This window comes from Solanum dulcamara, chromosome 4, assembly GCF_947179165.1.
Source record: "Solanum dulcamara chromosome 4, daSolDulc1.2, whole genome shotgun sequence".
Classification (NCBI taxonomy): Eukaryota; Viridiplantae; Streptophyta; class Magnoliopsida; order Solanales; family Solanaceae; genus Solanum; species Solanum dulcamara.
Window position 1 is genome coordinate 48,373,273 of NC_077240.1, and position 18,645 is coordinate 48,391,917.

Genomic DNA, 18,645 nt, shown 5'->3' on the forward strand with positions numbered 1-18,645 from the left:
AAAATAAAATATAAGGCACACTTTGCATGACAAACTTTTAGAAGTCCTTTCTGGGCTTCTAAACCCCTTTCCGGTGGTCTTATACCATTAGGTACACTTCCTGTCACATTCCAAAATAACCCCTAGTCGTGACTGGCACCCACTAACACCACATGTCGGGCGGACCAAATATCCGATACACTTACCCAATTATCTAAGCACGAGAACATTACACGCAAGTCTAAACACATTAGTAATAATCGATAAAAGGAGAATAATTAATTCAACAATCACCAAATACCAATTCTCTATCCCAAATCCTATGATAGGACCATGAAACATCTAATAGAGTTACATGAGTTCTATTGTCGGGCATGCAAATCCCAAGAAAAAGAATATAAGGTATAAATAGATAGAGCTGAAACAGTAGCCTCCATGAGCAATGCGAAGGCTCACCTCAACAATAGAATCTATGCGAACAGATTCGTCAGCCACTAGTCTCACTCTCCGCAATAGTATCTGTATAGACTTGTAGGTAAGGAGTGATCTATATATAAAATATGATCTAGTAAGATCCTTTACCCGCTACTTTAATACCCCTGGAACAAGTGGTAGAAAATACAACTACACAACGAACACGAATGATATGCACAAGAATATTTTTCATAGTATAATGCTCAATAAGTCCAAACAAACATTCAAAAAGGACACTACATGTCTCTACTCAATCCACGCCCAACGCTTGTCATAAACAACAGTGAAGGAGGTCAGCCTAGCACCCCCGACAAGTCCACGACAGCATGTATAATGCCCTAAAGTATACCACGACAGCATGCACAAGGCCCCTAACATATTAAGGTAGTATAGGTATGCCCCTAACATATTACGACAACTTTGTATTGCCTTAGTAACTATGTCACGATAATGAAGAAAGATATCCAACGTCACACCACATATCACTTATAAAAAATATTCGGTATTCTTCACAAAATAGCATATCTATGGCTAAATACACATTTTCAAAGCAGGTTTGAAAATCAAGCACTAAAGCTTAAAGTCTCACTTACCTCGAATTCACAGTCCAAGCACCCCTTTCAATAAATCAAATCTATGCTCCCATACATTCAAATCACCTCAAACTACACCATAACGGATTTAAAATAGTCAAAACCCTTTAGCTGGACATCATCTAAATGTTCAGATCAAGTCAAAAAATCAGAATCTAACTTCTCACTAGCTAATCACATTAAGTACCGGTCACACAGCACCTTCAACAAATAGACTAAAAATCCTAATACATTAGATTTGCAGCAAACTGATTTGTCAAGCTAATCAAACCCATTACCCTATTATTAAATAATTCACTTTCCATCACCATTACTTTAATCATATAACCCCCCTCATTATTATCTAATCATCAAAAATGGAAGAGTAGAAGGAAAGTTCTTTTATTAATATTTTGTTTCCATAACAGGTTTCAAAATCACCTACTTAATTCCACTAACCCATCAATCATCTTGTCCTCCAATTCAATAGACTATCATTATAAGGTAGAGATTATAATTTCTTTCTGTAGCTTCCAAGCATCATATAAAATAAGTATATACCACTGTAAAGAAAAAGTGCCAATACCTGCAACTTATCACCCAAAATAGTGGTACAAAGATTCAGTTAATTCAGTCTATGAATTTCTCCCAAATTTCTTCGACGAGAGCTTGTTTTTCTTCCAAAAATAAAGGAATCCAAAATAAAATAAAATTATCTTCCCTAATATATTTTTACTCCAGCAGCCAAAAAACCACAGCAAGAAGAATGGCGCAGCTACCAGAATCAGAGAATGGGCTTGGCCCACTCCCTTTAATTCTCCTAATTTATTTATTATGATCACCTTGGGTTGAAATTACCAATTAACCCTCCATTAAAAGTTGGGTTATTACACTTCCTCTCTTTCTTTACTCTGGCAACTCTCATCAGATTTTAGACCTTTTCTTTTGAGCCAATGAGTAGTCGCCCACTGTGATTACTACTTCAATCCCCTTAAACTCCCTTTTGTCGATCTAGCAGCAGTATTGTGTACAACAGAGTTTACTTTAATGCTGGTTTCAGATCATTCGATTAAACACCATATAGAAGTCAGGTAATACCAGCTAGTTCGATTGGGTAGAAAGAAGTAGAAATAGGATGAGAAGGATAACTCTGAGCACGAAGGTGATGGAGTGGATATGTCATATTCTCAAGGAGACATCGAGTGACCATAAAAACTTTGTAAGAAGATTGAGGACTAAAGACCAAGTGGCTGAGTTTTACGGTACTAGAAAGTAGTAGTACAATGAACATGGTAGATATATGAGTATTTTGTCTCTAAAAGGGGAAGCCATAGAAGTTATTATTGTACCTGAACTAGCCATAAATGCAGGCCGGCGAGACCTAGCAGTTAAGATTGAGAGGTTCATTAATATCTCCCCCAACAAACTGTCAGACAACTCCCAAATATTATTAGTAAGGAAGTCCCGTATGCAAAGGTTGTTGAGGGCAGTAAATGGCAGCCACCAACTAAAGAGGGTACCCGTTGAAAAAGGCTTACTAGGATGGTGAGTCGGTTCATCCATGATCCCCAAGATCCTCATATGCAAGCTGTATTTGACATTTTGCTGTATCTGAAGTCGTTTCCAGGGAAATGTGTACTTTTCTCCCAACATGGTCACTTTTAAATGTAAGCCTTTATAGGTGTGGATTGGGATGGACCTCGAGATGACAAAAGATCTACATCCGGCTACTGTACAATTGTAGGAGGAAACCTGGTTACTTGGAGAAGCAAAAACCAAAGTGTAGTTGCTAGATCAAGTGCAGAGGCAGAATATAGAGCTATGGCCTAGGGTGTTTGTGAACTTGTGTGGTTACAAAAGCTACTAGAGGAATTGTGATTGTTTGAAAAAGGTGAACTTTTCTTGTATTGTGACAAGAATGTTGTAATCAGTATAACTCAAAATCCAATCCAACGTGACCGAACAAAGCATGTTGAAATTGATCGACACTTACTGAACAAAGCATGTTGAAATTGATCGACACTTCATCAAAGAAAAAGTTACGAGTGGTATCTTGAGTTTGGTCCATGTGTCATAAAAAAGCAACCAGCTGATTTGTTTACCAAAGGCCTCAACAAACAGACTTTTCATACACTGATTTGCAAGATGGGCACGTGCGACATCTTTGCACCAACTTGAGGGGGAGTGTTTGATTGATACTGATAGTTTAATTATAAGAGTAGAATGATATTATATTGAATGTAATAATTGATTATGTGATAGTCTTTTCTTATTTAGTGTTACCACTCATTGTATAAGTACCCATTCTCATGGGTTGTATATTCATCAAGAATTACAAAGAATACTCTTTCTTCTTCTTGAAATCTTCCGTAAGCATTTCACGGATCTTCGCTGACAAACTTTCAAAAACTCAATAGCAACCAATTTGTATGGATTGTAAGTCAACACAGGTTGTTTGAAACTAACTTTCACCGTCTTGATCTCAACTTGTTTGTATTTTTGTTTCTGGCATGAACTGTTATGTGAAGTGGATAGTTGGATGAAGCTTCCAGTCATGTTTAAGTATGAAGCATCTCGTCTTCTAAAGAGAGAAGCACAATGATGTGAAGAAGGTCAGGTATCCCGTGGAAATAGTTTAGGTGCCGAAAGCTGGTTTGGACACCACAGTTATTAAAAGAAATGATGTGAAGAGGGTGCAAAGTTACTTGGTAGCTGTTGCTGGTGGGAGGTTGCATTATCCCGTGGATTTAGTCAAGATGCGTGCAAGATGGTTTGGACACCTGGTTATTAAAAAAATGACGTAAAGAGGGTGATTGGATGAAGCTTTCGTTCAAGAATTTCTAATAATGAAACATCTCATCTTCTAACTGAGATATACAATCCTCTTGATATCAGCATGTGACGAGACTTTGAAGAGATGGATTCATCCTTCATATTGTTGACTGTACACTTGCTGCCAATAGTAATGGCACCTATAATACCCCATTCTTGTAGCTTTTCTTTTTCTCTGATAAGTATCTTCATGTTTCACTAGGATTAAAGTGTCTTGGAGCTCCAGTATCTGGAGAAATCAGTTAGAAGTTATAGAGGAAGCTCAATGCTTCGCATTACCATTCACATAGTGTTGATACTCAATAACCTCATCTGTTGTAAATGTTATCTTATAACTGAAATTTCACTTTCCAGTATTTTTTGTTGATCGCTGAGTAATGTATATCACTTTTCAATTTTCTTTTCAATTCACAATGTTTATACCAGTGTTATCAAAAGTGTGCTTAAGCCCTGAAGCGAGGCTCAAAACGTGTTGAGCGCTTCGCCTCTTTTAATGCGCGCTTCAGTGTCGTCATCAAGGTTCTAAGGCATACTTTCCTTGCCAATGAATCTCTTCTAAAAAGATGACACTAAACAATTAATATTTCACTTTATCGTAATTATTTTTCAATTTCTTTGTTCATATATTTGTCATTCATGTTTATAAATTATTAGTGTTGGACTAAACATTGGTATTTGAATTTTTTTCTCCCGTTGCGCCTTTTATTATTAAAGCCCACGCTTTATTTGCGCTTTGCATTTAAAGCCCCAACTGTCCTTAGAACTTTTTTGCGCTTTTTGCTTTTGTTAACACTGGTTTATACTCAATTATCTCATGTGTAATAAATGTTATCTTATACTTAAATTTCACTTTCCAGTAATTTTTTGTTGATTGCTGAGTAATGTAAATCACTTTTCAATTTTCTTTTCGACCTTTTGCAAAAAGGGATTCTTGATCAAGTCTTCTTTGCTATTCAATTACAGTCAGCTGGCATTTGTTGCTAATAGGAGGAATTTGGATCAGCACATTTTGCTGTTTGGATGGTCAGTTGGTGATGCTAAGAATGAAGCTGCAATTATTGAAATTTTGAATGATAATTGGTCTCCAAAGATTGAGGCTCAAGGTGATCTAAGCTTTCTTTCAGTTCCACATTATCTTTTTCTTGATCAAATAAATATATTCTCATTTATAAGCATGGCCAAACTGGCCGTATACATGGGATACACCAAAAGTCAAAGAATCTACAAACAGATATGATTCTCTACTTCTTCAAAAGCACTCCTATTTCTATTCCACCTTAAATGGTATAAGCCTGCTTTGTTACGGTTGGCACTTGGCACAATCCGTTTCCTCTGTCTGAATTACCCCTTTGAATCTTTCACACATTCTCGTTTTACAAAATATGAAATGATAGTCCTGAAGATGACAATTTATTTTGGGGAATGTTTTTGCAGGTATAACGCTAGTGAATGTCTAGTACAACTGGACAGCTATGTTAAGATGAAACTATATTTTGCTTTCTTCTTTCTTCCTTTCTCGTTTTTTTGGTTAAGAACATTTCATCTTGAGAAATATTTTATTTATTGCTCTCATTGGTTTGTACAGTATTTTTCTCCTTTTATCCAATTTTAGATCTTCTAAGTGATGTAAAATTGGCTTTGAAATAATGAATCGAAGTTTCTATAATCTCCTCATCTGAATGATGTAAACCTTTCTTTGGGATACATATGTCAAACCTTTCAACTTGAATGATTTATAACTTGCTTTCCTTGTGCATTGCAAGTTTACTTTCGTGTATTGGTACTACTTTTTATTTCAACAACCCTAAATGGTTTTGGATTTCTGGAAAAATTAGAAGACCAAGAAAAGATGTTCACCCACTGAGGCCAATAAAATCTTTTCAACAATATAAGATGATGATTTCTTTCTTTATCAAAATCAATCATGTTATATTGTTGAAAGGAGTTTATTGGCCTCTGTGGGTGAGTGATTTTTATTATAGTTGTTAGTGGAGGCTGCCGGATACGAATGCTCCTTTACGGACTTACTCTAGAAGAAAATCTAGACAAGCATGTGGAGATAATCTATCTTAGTTTCTTTGTTTTAAATAGAATAAAATATAAGTAGTAATTATTTATAGTAGTTATAAGAAGCAGTTATTACCAACAACAGTTATCTACAACAGTAACTGGTTCTATCTCTATCTGTTAGGAGTTATCTTTATGTTTAGTATAAATATGTGTAATTAGGAGAATTCTGAAAGAGAAAAAGTATTATCATTATCTTTGTATTTGGAGATTTGTCCACTCCATACAGACATCTTTATTGGTTAATGCAGTGTTTAAGATCCTTGCACTTTATTTAACCATTAAGCTTTCATTATCATCTCATTTTCATCCTAGTTTCTATCATTTTGGTATCAGAGCAGTAAGATCCGAAATGGTGGTATCTACACGTTCTTCTAATGAACCGCCACCACAACCAGTCACAAATCATCCTAGTGTGCCCTCTAATGACCAAATTGTCCAGCAATTAGCGTTTATAACATCACGTTTGGATGCATTGGATGCAGCCGTGAAGGCTCAATCTAGTGGTACTCAACTTGATGCTAATCCTGGTACATCTGCTAAAGGAAAGGGGCCAGAATGTACTAGAGGTCCTCGTGATACCAGGTGGTCTTCTTGGGTCGAGGATGCTGATGTTGATGTGGATATGCCTTGGTGGTTGAAGAATCCATCTCATAGACCACACACAAAGATGGAATTTCCTCGATTTGAAAGAGGAGATATGGTTGGATTTGGAAGGATGAAAAGTATTTTCGGTATTATCAAACTCCTGATGATCTAAAGGTAGATGTTGCAGCCATGTATTTGGAGGGAGATGCGCTTGATCTCTTTGCATGGATTAACAGTGAGCGCACACTATTGTATTGGGAGGACCTTGTTAAAGCTTTACAAGAGAACTATGGTCCTGCTGAATTTCAGAATCCAGATGAACATTTATGTAGCATTCGACAATTGGGCACAATACAAGAGTATTGCCAGGAATTTGCTAAACGATCAGCCCGAGTCAAGAATTGGCCAAAACATTGTCTATTGGGGGTGTTCCTTACTGGGCTTAAAGAAGAACTCAAATCAGATGTGAGAATTCATAAGCCTAGAACTGTTTATAAAGCCATGAGCCTTGCAATGGAATTTGAGCAAAAAGTGGGTTGCAATCGTGGGCATAAAGGGTCTCAATGGCCTAATTTGCCACGATCCAACACAACCCAAAGTGGTTCTGCACGCGAAGTTCCTTACCAATCAGTAGGCAACCAACTCGTATCACAAACCAATCCAAATTCTACACATGTCTCCTCGTCCTTCTCCGAATCGTGCTTGGGAAATAGAGAAGCAGAATCGCATAGCCAACGGACTCTGTTTTAGGTGTAATGAAAAATTTGCACCAGGTCACCGTTGCAAGACAGCATCTCACTCTTATGGAGACAAACAACAACATTGAAGGTGGTGAATTTGTGGAACAAGTGCCAAGTGACATTGTTGATGGGGATGCAAGCACGACTGACCTTGCTGAAATTTCATTTCACGCCTTTTTAGGTAACACAACAGGCACAACGATGAAACTTCAAGGGACCTTAAATGGACACAAGGTGCTGCTTCTGGTTGATAGTGGGTGATCCCACAATTTCATCTCTGAAAAAATTGTTGCTAGATCGGTAATGGAGATATCATACGTTGCTACGCCTGTGCCAAAATCTTCTTGTGAAATTCCCTGGATTAACTATTGATCAAGATTTTTATCCTTTCTCTGTTGGAGGAGCAAATTTGGTGCTTGGAATTAAGTGGCTTGCTTCTTTAAATACAGTCCAAGCTAATTGGAATGAGATGTTTTTGATTTTTAATTTTAATGGAAAGCGATATAAGCTTCAGGGGCTTCCACAAGAATCAAAAGCACCAGTTGCTTTCCAATATTTCTCCAAGGAGGCTGATACTTCAGGTAATTCTCTACCCATTGATATTCAAAGCTTGCTTCATAAGTTAGAATCAATTTTTGAAGAACCTAATGCCCTACCACCTTTTCATCAACACATCCACTCCATCCCTTTGATTCCTAACTCAAAACCACCCAACGTCCATCCCTACCGTTATCCTTACTTCCAAAAACAGAAATTGAAAAACAAGTGTATGAATTACTCCAAAAGGGTTTTATAAGGTCAAGTACCAGTCCATTTGCTAGCACTGTCCTTCTCGTCAAGAAAAAGGATAATACATGGCGTATGTGCATTGATTATAGAGGTCTCAACCAAATCACTATTCCAGATAAGTACCCAATTCCAAATATTGATGAGCTTCTTGATGAATTGCATGGAGCAACTATTTTTTCAAAGATTGATTTGCGTTCTGATTACCACCAGATACATGTCAATCTTGTAGACATTCATAAAACTGCTTTCCGTACTCACTCTGGTCATTATGAAATCACTGTTATGCCCTTTGGTCTCACTAATGCTCCTTCTACGTTCCAGTGTGCTATGAATGATTTGTTCTGACCACATCTGCGCAAATTCATTCTTGTATTCTTTGACGACATCTTGGTATACAGTCAGACCTTTGAGCAACATATCAGTCACTTGCAACTTGCTCTCCAATTCCTCAGAGATAATCGTTTCTATGCCAAAACTTCTAAATGCATATTCGGGCAAATCCACATTTCTTTTTTGGGTCACATGATTTCAAAAAATGGGGTTGGTGTTGATCAGGATAAAGTTCAAGCTGTCTTGGAGTGGCCAGTATCAATTAATGTGAAAGAGTTACGTGGATTTCTTGGGTTAACAAATTATTATCGCAGATTTGTGAAGGGTTATGGAATGATGGCTCTACCACTCGCTGAACTTACCCAGAAAAATGCTTTTCAATGGTCGAACTCGGCTGAGAATGCTTTCCAACTTCTAAAGCAAGCCTTAACAACTGTTCCGGTACTACAACCTCCAGATTTCACTCAACCATTTGTGGTGGAATGCGATGCCTCTTTAGAAGGAATAGGGGCTATTCTTCTTCAGCATGACCATCCTATTGCTTATTTTAGTAAGGGACTTTCTTTTTTCAGTCGTTTGAAGTCTACTTATGACTGTGAATTGCTTGTTCTGGTCCTAGCTTTGCAGAAATGGAAACACTACCTCCTGGGCCATCATTTTTATGTCCAAACAGATCATTGCCGCCTCAAGTATCTCTTGTCCCAGCGTATTACTTCTAATGAGCAACAAAGATTATTAATGAAATTGCTTCCCTTCGACTTCACAATTGTTTACAAAGCTGGGAAAGACAATTTGGGAGCTGATTCTCTTTCAAGGAGGCCATTAAATGCTGAATTTCTGGCTCTTGCTATTCCCGTACCAATGGACTTCTCGAATTGGCAAGATGCTCTCCAGGCGGATACATATACTCGTGAGATTATTCAAGCCATCCATCAAGACCCCTCCTTACAACCAAATTTTCACCTTGTGGATCAGAAACTTTATTTCAAGGAAAGGTTGGTTGTTCCGGATCAGTCTTCTCTTCGACAAAAGCTTCTCTCAGAATCCCACGACACACCTCTTCCGGACATGGAGGATATTTGAAAACATTGAAGCGCCTTTCCTCCAACTTTTTCTGGCCAAGGATGAAGCATGATGTTAAACTCTTTGTTCAAAAATGTTTGGTTTGTCCACAAGCCAAATACCAAACTCTAGCACCTGCTGCACTTCTACAACCCTTGACTATACCTGATAGAATATGGGAAGATGTCTCACTTGACTTCATTGTAGGACTTCCCAAATCTGGTGGTTTTGATACAATTTTGGTTGTCGTAGATCGTCTCAGCAAGTATTCTCATTTCATCCCACTTTCTCACCCATATGCCGCCAAGATTGTTGCTAATGTTTTTTGCAGAGAAGTTGTGGGTCTTCACGACATTCCTCGGTCAATCCTATCTGATCGGGATGTTATCTTTCTCAGTGCTTTCTGGCAGGAACTTTTTTGACTTAGCCAAACAAGGCTAAGGATGGGCAAATCTTACCATCCCCAATCTGATGGGCAAACAGAGGTGGTTAACAGATGCTTGGAATCATATTTACAATGCTTTGTTATGGAGCAGCCTCGTACATGGAGTCCGTATTTACCATGGGCAGAATTTTCTTTTAACACGGGCTTCCACTCATCCACAGAGACTACCCCATTCAAGGTTCTTTATGGTAGAGACCCTCCATCCATTTATCCTTATGTTCAAGGAGAAACACGCATTGCTGAACTTGAAGAACAACTTTTGAATCGTGATGCCATGCTGAAAATTCTGAAGGATAACCTTTTAAAAGCTCAAACTCGAATGAAGCAACAAGCTAATTCTTATCGTCGAGAAGTTACCTTTCAAGTTGGAGATTCTGTCTTTCTACGTGTTCTACCTTACTGTCAACGTTCTTTGGCTCATCACAGGTGCGCAAAATTGTCACCTCGATTTTTTGGACCATATAAAATTGTACGATGTGTTGGACTAGTAGCGTATGAGCTGGAGCTACCTGCTTCCTCCAAAGTCCATCCGATTTTTCATGTATCTTTGCTACGACCAATTCATGGTCAACAAGCTGTTATACCACCAGCCCCTCTTCCTCTTACTGAAGATTGGGAACTCGCCATATCTCCTGCCAAGATTCTTGCACATCAATGGGTCAAAGAAGCTGGTGCTTCTTCTTTGGAACTGCTAGTTCAATGTGTTGACCGTCCACTTGAAGAAGCTAGTTGGGAGAACTATGATCTCATTGTAGATCAGTTTCCTTCTTTTCGCCTTGAGGACAATGTGACTTTTCAAGGGGGATGCACTGATACGAATGCTCTTTTACAGACTTACTCTAGAAGAAAATCTAGACAAGCATGTGGAGATAATCTATCTTAGTTTCTTTGTTTTAAGTAGAATAAAATATAAGTAGCAATTATCTATAGTAGTTATAAGAAGCAGTTATTACCAGCAGCAGTTATCTACAGCAGTAACTGTTTCTATCTCTATCTGTTAGGAGTTATCTTTATGTTAAGTATAAATATGTGTAATTAGGAGAATTCTGAAAGAGAAGTATTATCATTATCTTTGTATCTGGAGATTTGTCCACTCCATACAAACATCTTTATTGGTTAATGCAATGTTTAAGATACTTGCTCTTTATTTAACCGGTAAGCTTTCATTATCATCTCGTTTTCATCCTAGTTTCTATCACTGCCCCTATTGAAGATTGAAGTGAAATGAATGTATCTAATTTAAACAAGGGAAGGATAACATGTGGACTTTGAAGATGATTGGGACAAAATGGGCACTCTACAGTTGTCATCTATGTTGCTCGGACTCTTCAAAAATGTCGCCAGGTGCGTGTCAGTTCCTCTAAAAGTATTCCATTTTTGGAGGATCCGACACTGGTGCGGTATCATTTTTGGGGAGTTTGAACAACATAGGTTGTCACGTTTGCACCTAATTACTCTGTGTGTTTGATTTAGAAAATTATCTTGTGTGAGACGATAAATTTGAATGTGATTATTCATCATAAAAAAATTTAAGTGTCAACACTTGGTTGGACAGAGGTTTTACTTCTTTCTTTATATGAATTTTCCTAAAACAATATATATTTTATCTTGGTTTCAGACAGTGGTGATGATATCTTGATATTGGGACTTGCTGTCGACAAAGTTTCCCAAAATGGGGAAATTAAACTATTGCTTGGTGAAGAAGAAAAAGAAGTTTCACCATGTTGCCTTCTCCTTTGTCTTACCAATGATGGAAGGCTTTCCATTTTCCATTTTGCTAGGTAATTCCCCAGCTGTTTGAACCTATGTGAGGTTATTTTTCAATGGTTTGAACTGGTTTCTATGCCCGGTGTTGATTATCTTTTCTGAAGGATCTATGAATTAATTTAAATGTCTTTGTAGTGCTACTGCTGCTTCAGTGTCACCCCAGTCTACTGATTTTGAAGAGAAAAATGATACTTCTATAGTGGCATCATCACAAGATGTGCTAGTTGAATCTTCTAGTGCTAGGAAGCAAATCAACCAAGTAGATTCAGGGCTGCAACCCCATGAAATAGACACAGGTCACAAAATTCTTTCAGCGAGTGCTCAATCATCTGCAACCGAGAAATTTAGCTCAGAAGAAGCGATTAAAACCACAAATCAGGTAAGGGAGCCTCTCTCATTAGCAGGAAAGCTATAAGCTGCAAGAAGCAAAGATATCTTCTATGATAATATATCTTGGTAGAATCTAAACATTCTTTAACTTTTTGCAGAACCAAGGTGCAAATTTGGAGCAGTCCGCATCCAAAACATCTGTGCCTGTGGATGCTGGACGTGTGAATAATTTTAGGACACAAGAAACTCAAAAAGTTGCTGAAGTTACACCTGGTGCAATTTCTTTCTCAGGAAATTCCTTAGGTAATTTTTTCATCCCTTCAATTGGGCCAAGTACTGGAACTGGCAGTGTCATGGAGTTACCTGTAAAGATGACGTTAACAGGATTTTCTACTACTTCATCACACTCAAGCAAACTTCACATTTCTTCAAAAAGTGATGAAACACCCTCATCTACACCATTTAGTGGCGATCCAAGAAGAACTTTTGATTCTTCTGATAGAAGTTCTACCGCAAATGAGACAACTGGAACTTCAGTATCAATCGGTTCTTTCAAGCAAAGAGCCATGGAGGGAGCAGGGAGTATTGAATCATTACCTGCTTTTCCCCGCGCAAGGTTGCAATCACAGAAAGGTTTTCCGTCGGAGCCTTCGAAGCCTCACTTCACCAGGGAGACTTATGAGGCAATTCCATCAAAGCAATTCCACGATGTAAGTTTTATCTTGGATGAAATGTAAAAGTAGAGTGTGCTTGCACATGTGTGTCTCTGTATCATGTATCAACGTATCAACATGCTCTCTTTTTCTTCAGTTTCTTTTTCATTTATCATCATTTTTCTTTGGAATGTTAAATGCATCCTTTTATCTATTCTGGGAAGTCTCCACCTTGACCCATTTCTTTCAGTCAGTCCTTGTGGTGTGATAAGAATTAATAATTTCTCAATATTTAGCAGCAAACTAGTTTCGTCAATTTCTGCCAATATAGTTAAACTAATTGGTTGTGCATAATTTGGAACGATTAATGTCTTCTCAATTGAACCTAGATCTTCGTGTATGCTAGCATATGCTCCTCCTATGATTAGTTTATGTCTTCCCAATTGTGTTTTTAATCATGAGAATTTTATATTATATTCTGTGTAGTTTCTCAGTTGTACATGCTGGGATGCATTTTTGAAATACACTGGGTATGTTGTTGTTTTTGATGACTATACTTGAAGTGGCTTATATTTATGTAGTAGTTTATCTTCCACTTTTCTACAAGGTATTGGAACATGCTTAATCATGTCATATTCTCGATTTCCCTCAAGGTTGAAGAGATGGCCAGGAAATTGCATAGTCTTCTAGAAGGTATAGAAGGTGAAGGTGGGTTTAGAGATGCTTCCATCAGTGCTCACAGGAGTTCTGTTTTGGCATTGGAGGAAGGTATAGAGAGTGTTTCAGAGAAATGCAGGATATGGAGAGTAAGCTTTCATATTCATTCTCTACCTTATCTGATATCTGGTATGATGCCATGTTCTTAATGGCAGTCCTTCCTATTCTCCCTGGGTATGATGCCATGTTTTTAATGGCACTCCTTCCTATTCTCCTTGGCATGCTGGGTTTTCCTGTAATTCTCTTTTATAATTTTTTCATGAGCAACTTGTGGGAGGTTTATTCACTGAACATGTAACTTTTTTTCTACTCTTTCTATTAGTTGCATACATCTCAAAATCAAGTACTTCATCCAATAAAATATAATCATGAAAGTCCTAAACTGGCCTGAACCTGGAACTCTGGCTTAAGATCTATAGAAGGCAGTGCTACTGTTGCTTTGTAGTAGTTGATGGTCTTGCTTGCTTGTAATTTCTATCTTCTAATTTGACAGCTGGAGTATACACATATATGGACATAGCTAATCTTTTCATAGTTGCATAGAGCATTTCAATATTAGTACTTTAGATGTGAAGGTCCCAAACTTGCTGAGCTGCAATAGTAGAGGAGATGAAGGGACGATAGTGTCTGAGTTTTAGTCAATGATTCACAAAAGAGTCAGCGACTCTATTGCCTTCCCTATAACAGTGAGAGCTCGTACAGACAGTCAGCGAGCTTGTCAGTCTTTTGGTATCCTCTATAATGCTGGACAAGTTCCATGGGACCTTTTTCTTACCGGATAACCAATTCACGAGTAGCATGGAGTTCACTTCTTTTTCAATCTTATTAAATCATTCTCCACACACCAAGAGAGGACTGTATGAAGGGCTAGAGCTTCAGCATTTTAATTGAATGACAAACCAAAGGGTGTGGAAAAAGCAACAATCATTTCACCCTTATGAATTCTAATAATTCCCCTCCCCACACTAGAGCCAGGATTGCCCTTAGAGCACCTATTGAATTGATTTTGACAAAACCAACAGGTGCAGGGGACCATTTCACAGAGGAAATACAAATATAAAGCCTGGATGTCTCTATTATCTCCATCAGAATATCCCAAGATATAGAATAGCTCACAATAGGGAATTGCTTGTGGATAATTAAGTTGAGTACTTGAGTTGATGTTCAAGTTCTCAAATCTGCATTTACATCTGTCCTTCCAAATCTGCCAAGTATTTTTCCAGGAATAGCTTGATAAGCAAGTTTCAAGATAGGTTTGGTAGTCTTCATACTCCACCAAGTGAGTACTTGATGTCTAATATCATTCTGGGGCATCTGAATTCCAAATTTCCTGTGAAAATAACTCCAAACCGATAAACAGATCTGGCTCTTCATGAAGAGATGGTCTTCATTCTCCACTTGGGGTTTAAGACAACAAGAACATTTAGAAGGGAGTTGTATCCCAAATCTCTTTATATTTTGATCCACTGAAGTCCTGTTTATCAGAATTTTCCAGAGAAAGAAAGATATTTTGAAGGGAATATAGTATTAGTCCAAAGTAATTTGAAGATCAAAGGAGGAGGTTGTCTTTCCTTAAGAGGTTCCTTGCAGATTGAACACTAAATCTCCCATCTAAAGAGAGAGTCATTAAGGCCAGGAAAGTTGATAATAATTCTCTGGATAGACTGCACAAGATGGTTAGGAAGAATCTGAGGAAGTTTCTGCACATTCCAAGATCTGTTAGTAAACTAAGAAGTAAAGATTCTAATAGACTTAGAAGACTCAACTTGGGGGCCAAGATGGCCCATGTGTGACCAATTATCCCATCAAAAATTAGAATCACCTTTCTTAAGTTTCCAGAAGCTGAGGTGATCTACCTTCTCTTTTGTTAGAATAAGAATAGGAATAGGAATAGAATCCTACTTGGATAAAGATTGTAACGTAGTGTCTATAAATAGGTTTAGTGTAACAATGTAGATACACAATTCAATAATATTTTCTCTTATATTTCTCACATCGTAGCAGAGCATTTGTGAGAAATATCTGGTGAAAGAAAATTAGGTCAAAACAGCTGCCGTGCGTCAAATTCCGGTGAATTTCTAGGGCTGTTTGGCGTCAATTCCGTATCTGTCATTGTTGCACGAAAACCAACACCACCATGGGGTCCCCCAGCCTCTTGCTTCCTGAGAATGTTGTACATGCTGGACCAATTTTATGCTCTCCAATCATCTGGTGGGGACAGGAATCATGAGCAGCTTCAGCAGTAGTCTAAGTAGCTCTCTGATGAGTAGAAGGAGCTAAGATATCAGTGGTATTAGTGTGCTGCATAGCTGAAGAAATCATTCCTCAAGGGTCGTCCCTGCCTTCTTCATTAACAACAATAGATTTGCTCCCTTTAGCATTATTAACCTCACTATCCGGGTGTGTGTGTTGGGGAGGGGGGGGGGGGGAGAAGCAGATTCCTCCTTGTTCTGATCAGATCAAAAACAACACCTGGAGGCTTATAAATCTGTTTAGGAGGAAGGTGTTTACCCCTATGTTCGTTGATTGATCGCCCATGTCCTCCTTTCTGGGCTTTTATAGGTCGTTCCTGTTCAGCTTTCTCTTTCCCTTTGATGACCACTGCTCTGTCCTTTTTCTTATCAGATTGTCTCAGTTTTATTAGCATTCCCTTGTTCTCTTTGCACAGCTTTTTCATACTCCAAACGTTTCTGCTTGATTCTACAATATTTATGCCCATGTCCCTGATGCTTACAATATTGGCAGTATTCAGGAAGATCTTCAAATTCAACATCCTGACAATAACCATCTTCATCATTCTCTTCATTATAACCAATCAACATCTGGGAGGGTCTTTCTTTTGTTAGGTCAATTTAGACCTTTGCTTTTGTAACACTACCTCTCGGTGGAGTTTAAAGTTTCACTAATGACATCCCATCAATTCATATGAATGGAGGTAGTATTAGTAGTAAGCTGGAGTGATAAATGTTGTTACTCTTGGGAATTGAGTGCTTTCAATCATTTTTTCTCCTCTTCCATAGCAACGGTAATATTGGAAAAATTAACTCTCTTGGTTTCCAAAGCGATAGTTTTTTGGAACATTTTTTTGGGATAAAAAGGCACTTGAATGGGATTGAGGTAGTATAAGCCATCTCTCCCAATCTCCTCTTATATGCACACTTAGAACCTTGTTTCATGAAAATTCTGTTGTTGCCTAGTTGGCAAAAGTTGATGCTAGGTTGAAGGTGCTAGTTGTTTATTCTCTGTTATTACTATCGAAAGCTTGGTTACACAAAATTACTGGACTCTGTACGTCGGGAGTCTAGATATGTGCGTCTTCTTGAGAGAATTTCTTCAGAGATATTTTGCTCACAGAAATCAGAACCTCTAAAGGTTCTGTTAATGTACTGTTGAAAAATCTCTTTAAATTAGTTGCAAAATCTGTACTGATAAGCTTGCCTTATCAACTCCCAAGGGTAATTGATCAACTATTGGTCCTCATTTTGGACATCTATGTTTTGGTAAAACATAACTGCTATTTAAAGAGCAGCATTACAACTTGTACCAATAACCAATTTCCAAATCGAAGCGTATTGAATGTTCTTTAAGAAATTATGGTCATAAAAATTTAGTTCCAGCTATAACATAGGAAATACGTCAAGTTTTGGGAAGAAAAAGAGAACTTAGTATGGCTGCCAAGGAATTGAATAAGTCACAAATGGATGAGGACTACTACTTTTATCTATATGTCGTGAAAATTCTCTTGATATTGTGGTTATGCATCACTCCCCCCCCCCCCCCCCTCAATAGAAGTTTATCTCTCCTTACTCACTTTGTTCTTGGGTGTTTTCTTTTGCCTTACTATTCTTCCCAATAGTCTCTTAAACAGAAAAAAGGAGTTTGTAAATTGAAGCACAGAAAACCCAATTTGAGATACCTGTGGTGAATGATGTGTCTTATTTCAAATTCTTCTTCCTTTTTCTTTCTTTTTTTAGTAAGAAAGAGAACAATTGTTCTTGATTGCATCTTCTTGTTATTTGAGTTTAGTGTTTTGTCAATCAGCGAGCACTAGTCGTTTTCCAAGATGTTAGCAGAGTCTTCGTCAATTGGAGAAAGTTTCAGAAACCTCTATGCAATAAATGGATAATTGTCCGTGTTTTTCCACTTATTACCAGAATTACAGCTGCATGAGTTTTAGAAATATTTATTCTTCTAATTGCAGGCAGTAATGGATGAGCAACTAGTGGAAGTCCAGCTTCTCCTTGATAAGACAGTACAAGGTATATCCCTGATCTAGTCCACAAAATTAAATAGGCTGATTTGTTATTCTCATGATCTCCTATTTATTGTTAATCATTTATATGATGTAGGCATCATAATTACGACAAAAAATTGATGAAGCAAAACTTTAACAAGACAAATGAATTAAACGTTCTTTTTACTCCTATCGTGTGTTTAATCATTCCAAGATCTGGGAATGAAGTGTTACACTTCTAAAAAGTTGTGAATTGCCATCTTTACATTTCAATTTACACCTTAAAAGTTAGGAAGTTACTGTCTTCAGCATTCAAACCTGAAGAACGCTACTAGGTGAACTTTCTTCTTGCTTCATGCCATGTCTGTGGTTAAGTGAAGAGAAGCTAAGGTGCTCGGACTCGGGTGCAGGTCCCCGATACATGTGCGGGTCTAGAGGTCGGGTCCTTCTTGATCCAAATTTTAATACTCGTGGATGTGGATCTAGGTACGGAAATGGGTGCGGGATTCGGTTAAAAATAATTCAACAACAACAACAACGAACCCAGTGTGATCCCACCATGTGGGGTCTGGGGAGGGTAGAGTGTACGCAGACCTAACCCCCACCTTAAAAGGTAGGGCGGCTGTTTCCGAAAGACCCTCGGCTTAAGAGAGAAGAAACAAGGGAGGAGAAACAAGGAAAAACAAGACATAGGTCAGTGAAGCCAGGCATATAACAGACAATATAAAGATATGAATAATGAGAGCGATAAAGCGATAAAGTCAGGGTAGGAAAGATCGGGGATAAAGGAGCATTAACTACTATAGATAAAATAGGATACCCAAAGTAGACTAGGCCAACTAATATAAGCAGTAATCCCATGCAAAATCATATGTTAAGACAGATGAGCGCGACTACGACAACTATGGAGAACCGATCGGCCACCTAGCCCACTATCTTAGTCCGAGTCCTCCATAGCCTCCTATCTAAGGTCATGTCCTCGGAGAGCTGCAACTGTGCCATATCATGTCTAATGACCTCTTCCCAATATTTCTTCGGCCTCCCTTTGCCCCTCCTGAAACCGTCC

At 38.1% G+C, this 18,645-nt stretch overlaps 1 protein-coding gene across 4 annotated transcripts in view; it reads left to right on the forward strand.

Annotated features, from left to right (window-relative positions):
• The window catches only part of LOC129887415 (nuclear pore complex protein NUP214), a 41,937-nt gene that overhangs the window by 12,080 nt on the left and 11,212 nt on the right, over positions 1-18,645 (forward strand). For 3 of the 4 annotated variants that reach the window (XM_055962506.1, XM_055962507.1, XM_055962508.1), the window contains exons 7-12: positions 4,821-4,960; positions 11,497-11,659; positions 11,781-12,024; positions 12,134-12,685; positions 13,282-13,434; positions 17,547-17,604. In XM_055962506.1, coding sequence (XP_055818481.1) covers positions 4,821-4,960; positions 11,497-11,659; positions 11,781-12,024; positions 12,134-12,685; positions 13,282-13,434; positions 17,547-17,604 — 1,310 coding nt within the window. The remainder of the gene's footprint in view (positions 1-4,820; positions 4,961-11,496; positions 11,660-11,780; positions 12,025-12,133; positions 12,686-13,281; positions 13,435-17,546; positions 17,605-18,645) is intronic. The other variant, XM_055962509.1, reaches the window with a different exon arrangement.